Here is a 16,758-nt window from a genome sequence, read left to right as displayed (position 1 = left end):
ACTCCTATGTTACTGTTAGGGTGTACAGTGTTTTTCTGGTTCTGTTCATCTCACTTAGCATCAGTTCATGCAAATCCCTCCAGGCTTTCTTGAAATCCTGTCCTTCCTGATTTCTAATAGAACAGTAGTGTTCCATGACATACATATACCACAATAACTAGGTAATTATTAAATGTCTCAGGCCCGATTTGACCTCAGGGTCTCCTGATGTAGGACCAGTGCTTAATCCACTGCGTCATCTAGCTGCCCTCCTTTATACTGTTTTCAAAACTGTATTCCGTCTTCTGGTCAATAGAGGGGGCAGTGAGACAAGCTTTTCTGTTTTCAAAGACCCAGCCCTTAAGCTATGATTTCTAGTTTTTCCTTCTTCTGGCCATCCTTATGTGTTGTAAAAATATTGTGACTTCACTGTGAAAGTTCTGGGAGATTTTCAGTAGAACAGATCAAGATGGAAAACCTTGCACAGCTTAAGGAGACCTTAAAAAACCCTCTAGGTCAATCCTCTTAGGTACAGATAAGGAAATTTGAGGCCCATTGATTTTACCAAGACTATTTTAACCAAACGCTAAATAGTGGCATAACTGAGACTAAATTTTAATTTCCAGTTGAATTCTTTTCTTTTGGACTACACTGATAATAACATAGTAACTTACTTCATAACAAATCCTAAGGTTTTTATTGGAGGCCCCAGAATGCAACATTATCAGGAGCAATGTATATCCTATGCTTGCATAATAAGACCCTATCTTTTTTAGTCTTTTCATTCCTCACAACATTTAATACCTTACACATAGTATTCACTGTTGAATACATGAACAATTCTTAAGACATTACTATCCCTTTAGATTTTACAGAATACTACAGGGTTTTAGGGTTTGAGTAGGTGAATAAGTTGGTTTAAACTTTTAAACCTTCTATGTAAGAAATTATCCCAAGTATTTCTTCCACTGAATGAGACTGATAACTATTAAGTTATACTTTTTGTTTTCTGGGACTTTGAGAGATGCTATGACTTGTTCATGACATGCTGCTGGTATATGTCAGAGATCTGACTTGAAATTCAAGTCTTCCTGATTTTAGGACCACTTCTCTAAAGGTGAAAAAAATATACTTCACTCTGCATTCTTTCCATATAAACCATCCAGGGGTGGGGGTGGGGGGATGTTTGCAAGGCAGTGAGGTTAAATGACTTGCCCAAGGTCACACAACTAGGTAATTAATAAGGGTCTGATGTCAAATTTGACCTCAGGACCAGTGTTCTATCTACTGTGCCACCTAGCTGCCCCCATATTAATCATCTTATGAAAGAAAACACAAAATAAAGCAAAAATAAAGAAAGTGAAAAAATATGCTTCATGCTGCGTTCACCATCAGTTCTCTTTATGAAGGTGAAGCATCTTTCATCATGAGTCCTTTGGAATTATCATAGATCATTGTCTTGATCAAAGTTTTTCACAAGTGATCATCCTCAGAATAGTGCTGTTTGTTTCTGTGTATATTTTCTCATAGTTCTGTTTACTTCACTTGATATTAGTTCATATAAGTCCTTTTAAGTTTTTTCTGATAGTATCCTGCTTCTCATTTCTTAGAGCACAATAATCTTCTATCCAATCATATACTGCAGCCTGTTCAGCCATTCCTTTTTTAATGGGCACTTATTTTTTATGAAACCAACTCCTAGTTTTATAAATTTTATTAATTTCTTCTTTGATTTGTTAGGATTTCTGTTTTGGTGTTTAATTGGGGATTTTTAATTTTTTTAGTTTTTTTAATTGCATGCTCAATTCATTGATCTGCTTTCTTTTATTGTACACATTTAGAGATATAAATTTTCCCCTAAATACTGCTTTGGCTGCATCCCACAAATCTTGGAATGTTATCTCATTTTTGTCATTCTCTTTAATGATGTTATTGATTGTTTCTTTGATTTGTTTTTCGACACATTCATTCTTTTTTTAATTTAATTTTAATTTTTTATTGAAATTTTATTTTTTTCCCATTTACATATGATAGTTTTTCATCATTCATCCATTTGCAAATTTGTGAATTCCACATTTTTCTACCACCCTCCCTTCCTTCCCTTCTTTCCTCCCCTTTCCCCATGGTAAATGTTGTACATATGAATTTGTGTTTAACATATTTACATATTAGTAATGTTGTGAAAGAAGAGTTAGAATTAAAGAGAAAGGAAAAACATAAAAGAAGTTTTTAAAAAGCGAACATAGTATACTTTTTTTTTGACAACCCCTTTGGCAAGACAATGGGGTTAAGTGATTTGTCCAAGGTCACACAGCTAGGCAATTAAGTAGTATTAAGAAGTATGGAAAGGCTTGCAGGAACTGATGCTGAGTGAAGTGAATAGAATCAAGAGATCATTGTACACAACAACATTGTGAGATGATCAACTATGATGGATGCAGTTTCTCTCAGCTGTGCATAGATCAGGGACAACCCTGAAAGTTCTGCTATCCTGCTCATACTTCTCTAAAGTCTGACTGTACATTATTTCTTATAAAACAAAAGTACTCCAAACCATTAATTTAACTTGTTCTGTCATTCCTCAATTTCCAGTTCTTTGCCACTACAAAAAGAACTGCTATAAATATTTTTAAGCATGTGAGACTTTTTTTCATTGTTTTATTATTTCTTTTGAATATAAATCTAATATTGGTATTGCTAGGTCAAAGGGAATGATCAGGTTTATTGCTGTTTGGGCATAGTTCCAGATTGCTCTGCAGAATGACCATATCATTTCACAATGTCACCAACATTGATCATTTTCCTTTTTTTGTCATCTTAGCCAATCTGCTAAGTGTGAGGTAGTATCTCTGACCCATTCATTCTTTAGTATTAGCTTATTTCAGTTCCAATTAAATTTTAAACTATACTACCATATAGCCCTTTATTAAATGTAACTTTTATTACATTATGGTTTTTTTAACTTGCATTTAATATTTCTGCTTTTCTACATTGTTGATATCCTAATTCATGGTAAGTTTTGGTGAAATTGCCTTGTACAGCTGAGGGAAAAGTATACTCCTTTTTCTTCCCATTCAATTTTTCTCCAGCAATCTTTTTAAAGATACTGTCTATCTCTTACTTCTTTTTTATTTATTTTATGGTAAAATGCACCTAGATCTGAGAAGGGAAAGTTGAAGTCCACCATTTATATAGTTTTACTGTCTATTTTCTTTTTTTTTAATTTATTTTTATTAAAGATATTATTTGAGTTTTACAATTTTCCCCCAATCTTGCTTCCCTCCCCCCACCCCCTACAGAAAGTACTCTGTCAGTCTTTACTTTGTTTCCATGTTGTACCTTGATCCAAATTGGGTGTGATGAGAGAGAAATCATATCCTTAAAGAGAAGTGTAAGAGGTAACAAGATCAGACAATAAGCTGTCTGTTTTTTTTTCTAAATTAAGGGGAATAGTCCTTGCACTTTGTTCAACTGTCTATTTTCTCTTATAATTCATCTACCTTTTCCTTTCAAGAATTTGGTAGCTAAACCATTTGGTGCATATATGTTTATTATTGGTAGTTCTTCATTGTTTATGGTTTCTTTTTATAAAATATAGTTTCTGTAAAGCTTATCTTTTTTTTTTTAATTAGGTCTATTTTGCTTCCCTTTCAGCATAGTAACTTTTTGTGGTCAGATTCTTTTTTGTTGTTTGCTCATTTTTCACCTTATTTCTTGATTTAGAATTTATGTTGTTATTAGGTATGAGAGTAAAGGGGCACTATTACAGATGACAGGCTTTTTCACACTGCTGTTTACAGTGCTAGTTCTGAGGGTTGTAAATTTTGGGTACTTTGAGTTGATATGATTTATGACTTCAAAGTGGGCATAGGTTAATAGAGTTGCCAGACAAGATACTAGTCCTGCCTCCAATGCTAGTTCCCCGTAGTCTGACCAGTTTCCAGGTCACCTTACCACCTCTGACTTGGTAGTTCCCAAAACTGCTGCTTCTGTTGCCACCACATAATCCTAATCAGTGGTTTTTCATTTATGAGGACTCCAGACCAGTGTCATTGGGTTGGAAGAATGCCTCATTCTGATCTTTTGTTACTCTACCCTCCAGAATTTGATTTGAGGCATTATTTTAAAGTTGTTTCGAGTGGAACATTAAGAGGGCTTTGTTTGATTTCTTTTAAAGGTAAAATTGATCTCAGTGCTAATTTCTTGTTCAAATAGATGAAAATTTCAATTATGCATTGTATGTTTTTCATTATTAGTCTTCTTGCTTTTTACTAATTCTGATTTTTATTCTGACCAGTCAAAAACTATACGGAGATTGCTGAGTTAAGGATGGTTTCTACTTCCTCTCTTTTAAAACATAATCTATTTCCCCTTTTAATGATATAATTCATGCATATCACAGCCAGCACTAATTTCTTGAAGAATGTGTTCATGCCATAAAGACAAGAGGCTTTAGTGTAATCTACAGTGCTTTAGTCTCTTAAATTTTTTTTTACTGAATCATGCTATTTCTTACCACCTTATCCTTCCCCCTCCTTTTATTTAAGTCATTAAGTGTATAGATTTAATTTGGAGGGTGACAGCAAGTTCTTCATAAAATTCTCTACCTCTTTTGTCTTAGCAGTTAATGTGGATGCATAAGTTACAATATTTTTCATGGTATTTTTTTTTGCATGTATTTATCAGAGTTACAATATGAGATCAGTCAAATAACAAACACTTATTAAGTATCTATTATATGCTAGGCACGTCACAAAGACAAAAATAAAACTGTTCCTATCTGTGGCAATAACACATACACATATATAAATATACGTCATATACTTAATCACATACTCCTTAATCTATTTGTATATATATATATATGCAGTCTCTTGCTAGGAATATACAGATTCAAAGTTTCTTCTAAATATGAGATAAATATTTTTTGGAGAAAAGTACTACATGCTGTGGAAATCAGGCTAGATTTCATTTAGAATGTAGTGCTTAAGCAGAGTTTTGAAGGAAGCAAAGTATTTAAGGGGCACGATGAGGTAAGAATTAGGAAGGCACTGAAGGATTAATATGTAACATAACTGAAAGATATTCAAGGTTTGGAAATATGTTCAGATTTTATATTCAGAAAAACTTACTCTCTATTTTCCCAATTATGAAAAGCATCTGAATGTTGTTCATATTTAGGATAATGTTAGCAAGAATCAAACTGTCATCTTTCAGTACTTTAATTACATATGCATTGAGAGGCTAGCAACAATCCCCTTGTTCCCTCCTGTGACTTAGAAATATTCATTGTTTGAGTCTACCTGCAAGGTGAGAGATGGCGAACCAGACTTCTTTGGACAACAAACTAGACATCCTTGAAGAATAACTTGGTGCTATGAAGAGACTACATCAGATTCCCTGTTTGCAACCCTCAAAGATAATAGATTTCCTTGAAGCAAGAATAGAACAATGATTAGCAGGAGAACCAAACTTTTAAAAAATTTTTATATTTTATTTTTATCATTATATTCTATTTTTATTTTATTTTTATTTTATTATTTTTTTAATTGCAAGTAAAGATAGCTTTTAACATTAATTTTCTGTAATATTTCAAGTTTCACATTTTTCTATCTCTCCCTTTCCTCCTTCCTATGACAGAAGTAAGCTGATATAGGTTAAACATGTACAATCATGATGAATATATTTCCATATTAGTCATATTGTGAAAGAAGAATCAGAACAAAAGAAAAAAACATGAAAAAGAAAACAACCAATTTTTAAAAAATGAAAATAGTTTACTTTGGTTTGTATTTAGATGCCATTGTTTTAATATAAATATGGATAACAGGTCTTTGATCTGAGAGGAACTAAGTCTATCATGGTTGATTATCACACAATATTACTGTTATTATATGTTAAGAGACTGAACTTCTAAACTTAGCTCATAAACAAAGAAATATGCCTTAAACAATCAAAATTGTGACAGTAATACAGAACTAGCTCAATTACATAATAGAATTAAGTTAAAAATGATACAGAATCAATTTCTTCAGAATTGTTCTCTTAATCAGATTAAGCATCTGTTAAATTCTTTTATTCTTTCAGTAAAAGAAATGTTATGGGTGATTATGGATTTAAGTAATTTAAGATCTTTTCCAAATTTTATTGCAGAAAAGATCTAGTTCATGCTCAAATCATGGTTGATGAGCTGTTTTCATCTCATCCTGATTCGGATTCTGACATGCAGCTAGATAGAGCTGTGACCCAGATCAGTGTTGACTTGGTGGATGACTATCCGGCTTCTGATCCACGATGGGCTGAATCTGTCCCTGAGGGTAAGAAAATTAAAAATAAACTCTTAACATTGATATTAATATTATTCTGTCAAAGAAAGGGGTTATATTTTCTTTAACAAAAAAATTACAGCTGTAACCACTATTACAAGAAGTTTATGAAATCACAAGACATAATAGTCATTGAGTATTTATTAAGTACCTTTTACTCTGTGCCCTAACCCTAGGGGGATACAAAGAAGGGCAAAAGACAGTTCTTGTCCTTGAGAATCTCTCAGTTTAACTGGGGAGACAACATGCAAACAAACTATATACAGTATCAATAAGAAATAACAGCAGAGGAAAGTCACTAGAATTGGAATAGGGGAGGCTTTCTTGAGAAGATGAGATTTTTAACCAAGGGAGCCAGAAAAGTCAGAAGGTGTAAATGATGAGGGAGAGAATTCCAGGAACAAGAGGCAGCTAGTGAAATGTCCAGAATTGAGAGATGGAGTGTCTTGTTGATGGACAACAGTTTGATGGCCAGTGTCACATAATTTCATGATATTTTATTTCACTTTTTTTCCCCAGATCTGAAACCATCTTTGCATTCTACTTCTAAATTCTTTTTAACATATACTGTTATATTCTATTTGTAGATATTTTATTTAGTATTTTATGTCTGTATAAATTAGTGCCACTAGTCCATGCTTTTCTTTCTTAGCTTTACTTTTGGTGTGAAGACCAATATCTTAATTGTTTTTGGAAGGATTTGGGTAGTTTAACATTTATTTCTATGTTTTTGAGAAGTTTTATTATTTTAGGAGTTATTTGTACTGTAAAAGTTTGATAGAATTTAATTTTGAATATCTGGACTGCTCTGAGCTTGATTACTAAACTATAATTTTAAGATAATTGACAAAAAAAACTAAAAAAAAAAAAGAAAATTTGGGGGCAGCTAGGTGGCATAGTGGATAAAGCACCGGCCTTGGAGTCAGGAGTACCTGGGTTCAAATCCAGTCTCAGACACTTAATAATTACCTAGCTGTGTGGCCTTGGGCAAGCCACTTAACCCCATTTGCCTTGCAAAAAAAAAAACTAAAAAAAATAATTGACATATAGAATCAGGAACTAAATGATGAATTTAACATAGTTATTGTTTTAGCTGACATATATGTATATGTGTGTATGTGTGTGTGTATGTGTGTGTGTGTATATATATATATATGTGTGTATATATATATATATATATATATCCACAGAAGTGACAAATTTTGTTGTCACTCTCCTTTACTCTGTTAGGTGTTATAAAAGACTGCCAGAGTTTGCATTTTAGCTTTATTTTGAGTAGTTTCCCCATTGCTAAAATTAAGAAAATTTAGTATACTTACTTTCTTCCCAGTTGACTGCTTATCTTCTCTAAAATTGTCAGTTTTTAACTGCTATAAATATTTTAGTGAGGTGATTGTACAAAAATATCAAAGGGATGTGCCTAATGTTTGATTTCTATTTTGACTATTTTTATTAGCAATAACATAAAAGTGGAACAGACTCAGTATTCAAATGTTATTATTATTATCATTATGTTTTAACAGAAGCACCAGGATTCAGTAATACATCACTTATTATTCTTCATCAACTAGAAGACAAGATGAAGGCCCATTGTTTCCTTATGGATTTTATTCATCAAGTAAGAGTCTTAAGTTGTTGAGAACTTCAGGCACCCAGTACAAAAACACTCCTGGGGGCCTGTGGGTTTACTATATCTTTTTAAAAACAGATGTTTTATTAATATTTTTAAAACCAATACTGTCATTTCCCACTATCTTTACTCCTCCCCTTCAGTAGATCTCTTTTGTGTAACAAAGAAATGCAATTAAAACAAACTGATATATTGATAATGTCTGACAGCATATAATCCATTCAATACTTATACTCCACCTCCTTTCTACTGAGAGCAGAGAGGTAAATTTCATCATTAAATCTCCTGGAGTCAAATTAGTAATTGCATTGATTTAAATTCTAATGTCCTTTAATGTTTTTCTCTCAAACATTGTGGTCATTTTGTATATTGTTCTCTTGGGTTTATTTACTTCACTCAATGTCAGTTCATACAGGTGTTTTCAAATTTTTGAGTTCTTCGTGTTTTTTCTTATGACGTAGTATTCCATTACATTCAAATGCTTAATTTTATTTCTAGTTTTTGGCTACTGAAAAGAGTGCTGCTTGGGGGGGGTGCATGTCTGTCTGTCTGTATGTATGTATGTATATATGCCTTTGTGTGTGTCTGTGTATCTGTGTCTGTGTGTGTATGTGTTCTGTCAGTGATTTTCCTGGATTATATGCTCGGTATATATACTGTAGTAGAGAAATTATTGGGTCAGAGCATATGAACAATTTATTGCCTTTTCTATAGTTTCAAATTGTTTTCAAGTCATTACACTATTCAGAACTCTCCCTTCCACTACTGTTATTGTGCCTGACTTCTAGTTAGTCCTCCACCATTTTATCTAATTATGTTTTTTTAAATCGTTTTTACCTGTTTAACAGTCATAAGGTACTACAACTTTCTTCCAATCATTACAGTGAAGACAAGGGAAAATTCAGTCGCCTTAATGTATTTTGTTGAGAGCACTGCCATTGTGGATATGATCTATAGTCATAAATGAATAATATCCTATACTTCCTGTATATAAGAAGAAAAAATTCTGGAAATTTGGGGAGGAACTTTCTAACATAAAAACAAGTTTGAAATTTAGGAGGGGAAAGTAAGAAGAATTGGTTTATGGAGGATGGCAAAGTCACATTTATATGTTGCTTAAAACTTTATATGGTTTCACAACAACCCTTTCCAATTCATATGAATAGTATTATTTTTATTTATGAAAGACCAAGTTCAGAGCTAATAAGTGGCAGAGATAGCACTTAAATTCAGCTCTCCCAATTCTATCAAAAGAAGAAATAATTTGTTTGCTCAGATTTTGGAATTTTCTTAAATATGGATTAGGAAGAATGTTTGTGCTGGATATAATTATCCCACAATTATTCTCTTTCAAGAAATAGTAATTGCCTTTCAAAGAAAAAAAACACTCATTCATTAACATAGATATTTTTGAGTGTACAATCATTAAAGGTCTGTAATGGACTTTTCTGTTCTGAATTTTACATTCTTTTAATTTAGACTGGCAAAAGAACTTTAGTGTTTAATTACTGGTACAGTTCATCCCCTTAACTTTCTGTCTTTTAAGAGGAATTTTTAAAAATTTCCTGCAAGGATTTGCATATGTCTCTGTTTTACTCTTTTTCTTTCAAGTTACATAGTTTTTTATGTCAGAAGTTGAAGTATCTTGAGTGTATTTTTTTGTTTATTTTCATTAAATAGATGTACTGAGAAATCTAAACTGAATATGTAAATACAGTAACATAATAAATGTGATAATATATTGTAATTTAATCTAATTTCATTATCTAGAGTGAGTTTCACAATATAAAAAAATCATCTTTCATAAAAATAAATGTCTGATAAATACTATTGAGACAAGGATATACCTGAAAATTTAGAACTGCCAATTCTGTTGCTATAAGCTAAATAGATGATAATGTCAGAAATCAAGACCAGAAGAAAAAATTGATGCTAGAAGGTCTACAAGGTGTAGGAAAGGGTATTTCCAAAAGAAGATGTGGAAGTGGTTTCTCAGGTTTAGTTTGCGTCTTTGATATTTCTGATAGAAAGAAGATGAACAGTACAAGAACTCTCCAACCATCTAACATAAGAATCAAGGGGAATATCTTAAACTTGCCTTGGTTGAATGTTGCTATATAAGCCCTTTTTAAGAGTATGTGTTCTTATGTTTTTTACAAGGTTGGTTTATTTGACCGTCTGGGAACTTTTCCATTAAGAGGGATGCCCATGGCAACACGGCTGTTGCTCTGTGAACATGCTGAAAAGTTGTCAGCTGCCATTGTTCTCAAGAACCATCATTCTAGATTTTCTGACCTGGTGAATACTTCTATCTTAAACGCTTTAAACAAAAGGGAACGTGATGTCCCACCAAGTCTTACTCCTGCAGATGTCTTTTTTAGAGAGGTAAGATGTCATCTTTTTGGTATTTTATCTATTTACTAAATCTACAATGTGTGTGTATATATGTATATATATATATATATATATGTGTGTGTGTGTGTGTGTGTGTATGTACTTATATGTAAATATATAATATAGCAAAAAATTCTGTATGGTATACATGCATTTAATATAAAAATAATGCTTAATTCTTAAAATAGGAAGGGAGAGTTTGTGGAAGAAGGTAATGAAATCTAGTTTTTACATGTCAAGTTTGAAATGCCTTTAGGACAAATAAATCAGACTTAAAAAGAGAGATGGTGATGCAGGACTGTAGCTCAGGAGAGACTTGCTGGAAATAGAGCTCTTGGAGTTACCTGCATAAAAATAATTGAACTATGGATGCTGATGAGATCAGTATATCAAATAGTATAGAAAGAATAAAGGTAAAACGTGGGTTAGATTTTTGTAAAATATGCTTGGGGAGTGGGCATGGCAACAAAGAGGACCATGAGAGAACGGACAGATAAATAGGGGGGAAACAAAGAGGAAGCAGTGTTAAGAAAACCTAGAGGAGAGAAAAATCAGGTGAAGGTAAGGAACTATCTTTTTTTTTTTAGGGTTTTTTTTTTTGCAAGGCAAATGGGGTTAAGTGGCTTGCCCAAGGCCACACAGCTAGGTAATTATTAAGTATCTGAGACCAGATTTGAACCCAGGTACTCCTGACTCCAGAGCTGGTGCTTTATCCACTGCACCACCTAGCCGCCCCAGGAACTTTCTTAAAAACTGCAGTTAGTCAGGATGAAAATCAAGAAAACCTTTTGAATTTAGTAACTAAGAAATCATTGATGACTTTGGAGAAGAAACTTTCAGATGAATGATAAATTTGTTTTTGTTTGTAAGGCAATGGGGTTAAGTGACTTGCCCAAGGTCACAGCCAATTAAGTGTCCAGGGTTGGATTTGAATTCAGGTCCCCCTGAATCCAGGGCTGATGCTCTATCCACTGCGCCACCTAGCTGCCTCTGAATGATAAAGTTGGAACCAAGATTGCAGAGGATTTAAAAGCAAGTGTTAGGAGAGAAAATGTAGACACCTAGCTGAAGAATGTAGCAAAGAAAGGGAGGGGTGAAGTAGGATGAAAACCAGTTGTGATGGATAAATTGAGGAATTTTTAAGGATGGAGGAGCCATGGGTGTTTCTAGGCAACAGGGAGGAGCCAGGAGATAGATGATGAAAATTTGGAAAAGAGTATAAATGGTAGTGAAGATAGTGTTTTGAAGAAGACAGGAAGGAATAGGATTGAGGGTGCATGTAGGAAAGCCTGAGTTTAAATCCGGTCTCAAATATTTGATACTTACTAGTTGTGTGACCTTGGGCAAGTCACTTAACCCCACTGCTTTGCCAAAAAAACTCAAACACCCCAAAACCAAAAACAAATAAAAAATAAGGCTCAACATGGTGAGTTCCAAATATTATCACTCAGGCATCTCCCTTTATCTCTCATTTCTACTTTGAATAAAGAGGAAAGAATATGTAAAATGCTTTGCAAAACTTAAAACATTATATAAATGTTAGCTATTGTTATTTTAAATTGAATTTCTAATTTAATTTCTTCTTGGCTTTTGTTAATTTGTTTAAACTACCAATATAAGTTCTTTGATGTTAGGAACTCCTCTTCGAATACATTGGGACCTTCTTTACAACTTATATAGTGTTGGAGATGTAAATGATTTTTATGAATTTACATTTGCATTCTGCTACTTTAATGAAGCTATTGATAATCTTTTTCTTCATTAATTCTCTAAAGTTTGCTTAATAAATCATCATGTAATCTGAAAATAGGAATAGTTTATATTTGCTAATATTTTACCCTAAGTTACTATATTTCCTTCTCTAATTTTTATAGTTAGCATTTTTAGAACTGTGCCAAACAATAGTAGGAAGAGGGACCATCTTGGTTTTGCCCCTGTTTACGCTGGGGAAATTTCCAGTGCTTCTCTATTGCAAATCTGTCTCTTGGTTTTAAATATATGATTTTGATCATGTTAACAAAAAACTTTTCATATCTGCTATTTAAGCTGTTCAACATAAATGTATCTTATGGCAAACCGTTGTGTGTAGCTTAGTAAGACTTCTGTTTCTTTTCACAGGTATCGCAGATAGATACTATATTTGAATGCTTATTGGATCAAGAAGAACAAGTCTTGAAAGAAACCCCAATGGAATCTGTTGAATGGGCTCAGGTGGTGGTCAATGTGAACAATATTCTGAAGGTACTAAAACATAGTGTAGGAAACTCACTTAAAGGACAGATGAAAAGTCTAGATTTCAATAAAATAAAATATCAAACTAGGAAAGACCTATTTGTAAGTGTAATTTGAACTGAGTCTTAAAGGAAGCCATGAGGCAGAAGTAAGGAAAGAGAGCATTTTGGACTTGGGGTCAATGAGTGTGGAAAGAAATGAAAAAATTGGATCCCAGATATTCCATTCTAGTAAGTATTCAGGAATTTGTCATTTTAGCCACATTTATTATGAATTTTTCTTTCAGTGATAGCTGTACATCAGTACTTCAAAAGATCTGTTGTTTCTTTATTGTATGGACCCTCTTTCCACAATGCAGATTAAAACTTTTCTATATTACAGGAGATAAGTCCATTCCTGAGATCAAGAAGTCAGGTTGCCAGCCTATTCAAACTTAGGCTTTCCCTCAAGACAGTCTTGGTCAGTGCTGAAAGTATTTTTAGGTTGTTAGGACTCATTTTCCTAAATGTATACTCCCATTGTGACTTAGCTTTTAAGAATACTGAGTACCTTCCCTCAGATTAAGCATCATAGTAATACTTTATTGGAGGAGTAGTTACAAATCCCTAACACATTTATTAAAACACTTAACTATGTTCATAATAGTACCAATGAATACTATCTTTGGGCTAAGTTTAGTTGTTGCTTTATTTCTTCTTTGCATTTTAAAGTATTTTATTTGAAAGGAATGTCTAGAATTTTCAAATTTTTTTAAGGTATTGATATTTATATTTTGAAGTCTAATATTCATTTACACTCCATTATTACAATTCTGGATAAAATGTCATTACATAGAATGGATGATAAGGATAAACTGGCAGATTGGACCAGATGTAGATAGAGGACATTCATACTGAAGGTGATAAATTATGAAGGCACTAAGGAATCCATTCTCAAGGTATCTGGAAGAGAGGGGAAAATAGCAAAAGTGTAGGGAAAATGTCTCATATTACTTATGCCCAAAAAAAGGACAACTGGGACAGCACCATCTCTATAAAATATGAACTTATTTTATACATGAATTAAGGGCCTCCTTGATGAGAAGTTTTAAGAAGGAAACAGGTAAATTTTCACAAATGCTGTTCTGTAACCTGGGTTCTTAGTCTTTTTTATGTCATGAACCATTTGGTAGTTCAGGGAATCTCTTGAACCTTTTTCAAACTAATGTTTTTAAATTCATAAAATAAAATACATAGTGTTACAAAGGTAACCAGTAATAATGAGTAAAGATACAATTTTTCTCCCATTCAGGTTTATGAAATCTGACCAAGGACAGACTTTTAAAGGTCTTTGGACCCTAGGCCAAGAATTCCTGTCGCACAAATAATATTCTTTTCTGTTTCAAAGTTGATGGAAAGCTATATCTTTGCTCTTCTTATTGTTCAGCGATTCAGGAGAACATAATACTTCCTTTGAGGTTCTCTTTCAGCCAAATAACTAGCATCCATACAGCAAAATCATTGAGTCCATAAAGTACATATTCGCACATTTTATGTGTGTGTGTATATACATATATATATGTATATACACACACATACATGCATATGTATGTATATATATTTAAAATACAAACCCAATTTTAGTGACTAGTCATAAATGTCAGATAAAGCATATAAAATAAGAGATTTTTGCCTATCACATAGATGTAGGAAATCTAGAGCATATCAAAGAAGAATTTTCTATATCAAGTGAGATCCTCCAAATATTCCTGATTGTGTGTGACATTGTGTTGCTTGCATCAGTTCCTGAAATATGAAAGAGCTTCCTAGAAAAGAATTGGTACCACCCAAAATAAGTACACAAAGGAAAAACTACATAGATGAAGAATATATCTTGAAAGAGATATGCCATGTGATTAAATGGGTAGCCTTTACAACTTGAACTAATTCGGTGATTGAATAATGCACTAGATGTGAAGTCAGGAAGAATTGAGTTTGGTTCTTGCCTTAGATACCTACTATCAGTAATTGCTCATATAATGTGCTAAGGACTTTTCAATTATTATCTCATTTGATCCTTACTATACCCCTAGGAAGTAGCTAGATATTTTCATATCCTGTTTACAAATGAGGAAACAGAGGCAGGTAGATTTAAGTAATTTGCTTTTAATAGCTTTTATCACAGATGGTTGACTGCTACTTTTTTATGATGCTACTGAGATATGTTTGGACAGTTTTTTTTTTCCTTTTTACTATCTGATGATAGAAAACAATGTTATCCTCATTTAATCTTTCACAATTCTTTACATAAAGTTGAATTTGCATAAAATAAATTTGGCTAAAATGAGAACTGTCTGTATGGGTGTTATTGTTTGAGAAATATGCAACATGTTAATTTCAGAAGAATTGAAAATAAGTATCACACAGAGGCACATTATGTTGGGTTTGGGTAGGTTGCACCACATAAACAATGAGAACTTTAAGGAATAGTAATAAAAGGTGTCAATAAGAAAGTCAATGATGAGAGTCAGTGTTACCACATAGGCAGTTTGATTGTGCCGCTGTCAACCAGCTGTCTTGAGAAAGTGAAGCAGGTCTCCAGATTTTGGGCAGATAATTTTTTAAATGTTATTTTATTTTTTTCCAATTACTTGCAAAGATAGTTTTCAATATTCATCCTTTTGCAAACTTTTGAGTTCCACATTTTCTACCACCTTCCCTCTGATCCCTCCTCCCCATGTCAGCAAGCAGTCTGATATGTAGATGCTGATATTTTCATATTAGCCATGTTGTGAAAGAAGAATTAGAATTAAAGGGGGGGAAACCATGAGAAAGAAACAACATAAAGAAGTTTTAAAAAGTGAATGTAGTATGCTTTGCATGACATTCAGACTGTATAGTTTTTCCTCTGGATGTGGACAGCATTTTCTAACACAAGTCTTTTAGGATTATCCTTGATCACAGTTCAGAGAAGCTGAATCCATTATGATTGATCATCATAGTGTTGCTGTTAATGTGTACAGTGTTATCCTGATCCTGTTCACTTCATTCAGCATATGTTCATACAAGCTTTCCAGACTTTTCTGAATTCCTGAGCAAATTTTTTTAGGTGTTTTTTTTTTACAAGGCAAATGGGGTTAGGTAGCTTGCCCAAGGCAACACAGCTAGGTAATTATTAACTGTCTGAGGCCAGATTTGAACTCAGGTACTCCTGACTCCAGGGCTGGTGCTCTTTCCACTGCACTACCCAGCCACCCCAGCAAATTATTTTTCATGAATTTATTTGAGGACATGGTCAAGAGCTGCACAAGCTTGGCAGGCATGACTTGCAATTAGTGTCATTGGAAGGAACATCCATATTGATAAGATCACATTGATTTGAGAATATTCCAGTACATGTATGAAAATACAGTATTTAATTTTTAATTAATCTTCTTTATAAGTTGCTTGTATTTCCATTTTTTATCATTCTTTTAAAAAACTGAAATTTATGTATTAGAAATGTAAAGTAGAGGGAATTATTTTAGGTGTACATATCCTACATTAATAGTATATAGTTATTTTTTTTGTTACAGGTTAAATTAAAAAATATTTAGAATTTCCATTTCAGAAATAGGAATCTCTTATTTTCCTAGGATATGCTGCAAGCAGCCAGTCAGTATCGCCAAAGTAGAAATGCCTTATATAGAACAGAAGAACTTCTGGAAAAAGAACCTGAATATGTTCCTTGGACAGGTAAGCTTCTAAATATGTTTAATTTTATTATTTCTTGTTCAAAAATTTTATTTCCTTTGGTATATTGTATCTATGAATTATTATTTCCATAGGCTAATTTTATAAATAAAAAATAAAAATTCTACTACTCCCTTCCCAAATAGTGCTTGCTTAGACCGGGGCATCACTAAATGTAAACAGGAGAGCTCAGCTAGAAAGAACTATTAAAGTACAAAGGAATTGGGGTAGGACACATGTTGACAAAGTGTGATACTCTACTAAGCCTGGGAAGAGAGCCTATTATCCAATGGGGGGCCAGTTTATCCTCCCATAATACACTTGGAACAGAGATAAAAACTGGAGAGCCATAAATTACCAACATGGGAGAATACAGCCCCCAGGGAACCAACAACAAAGAGGAAGAAGTCAGAGGGTAAGTAATAGGGAAAAATAAGGGGGAAAGAATGAAATTTCCAAACATCATGAGAGGAAGAGAACTCAAAAG

At 33.1% G+C, this 16,758-nt stretch overlaps 1 protein-coding gene across 1 annotated transcript in view; it reads left to right on the top strand.

Annotated features, from left to right (window-relative positions):
• NUP133 (nucleoporin 133) overlaps nucleotides 1-16,758 on the top strand; it is a 65,863-nt gene that overhangs the window by 26,000 nt on the left and 23,105 nt on the right. The window contains exons 13-17 of the mRNA XM_074223028.1: nucleotides 6,133-6,296; nucleotides 7,829-7,923; nucleotides 10,096-10,320; nucleotides 12,448-12,570; nucleotides 16,175-16,274. Of these exons, the coding sequence (XP_074079129.1) occupies nucleotides 6,133-6,296; nucleotides 7,829-7,923; nucleotides 10,096-10,320; nucleotides 12,448-12,570; nucleotides 16,175-16,274 (707 nt within the window). The remainder of the gene's footprint in view (nucleotides 1-6,132; nucleotides 6,297-7,828; nucleotides 7,924-10,095; nucleotides 10,321-12,447; nucleotides 12,571-16,174; nucleotides 16,275-16,758) is intronic.

The sequence above is a fragment of the Macrotis lagotis genome, chromosome 2 (genome assembly GCF_037893015.1).
Source record: "Macrotis lagotis isolate mMagLag1 chromosome 2, bilby.v1.9.chrom.fasta, whole genome shotgun sequence".
NCBI lineage: Eukaryota > Metazoa > Chordata > Mammalia > Peramelemorphia > Peramelidae > Macrotis > Macrotis lagotis.
Note: the sequence above shows the minus strand (reverse complement) of the source record. Positions and strands in the feature narration are given on the sequence as shown.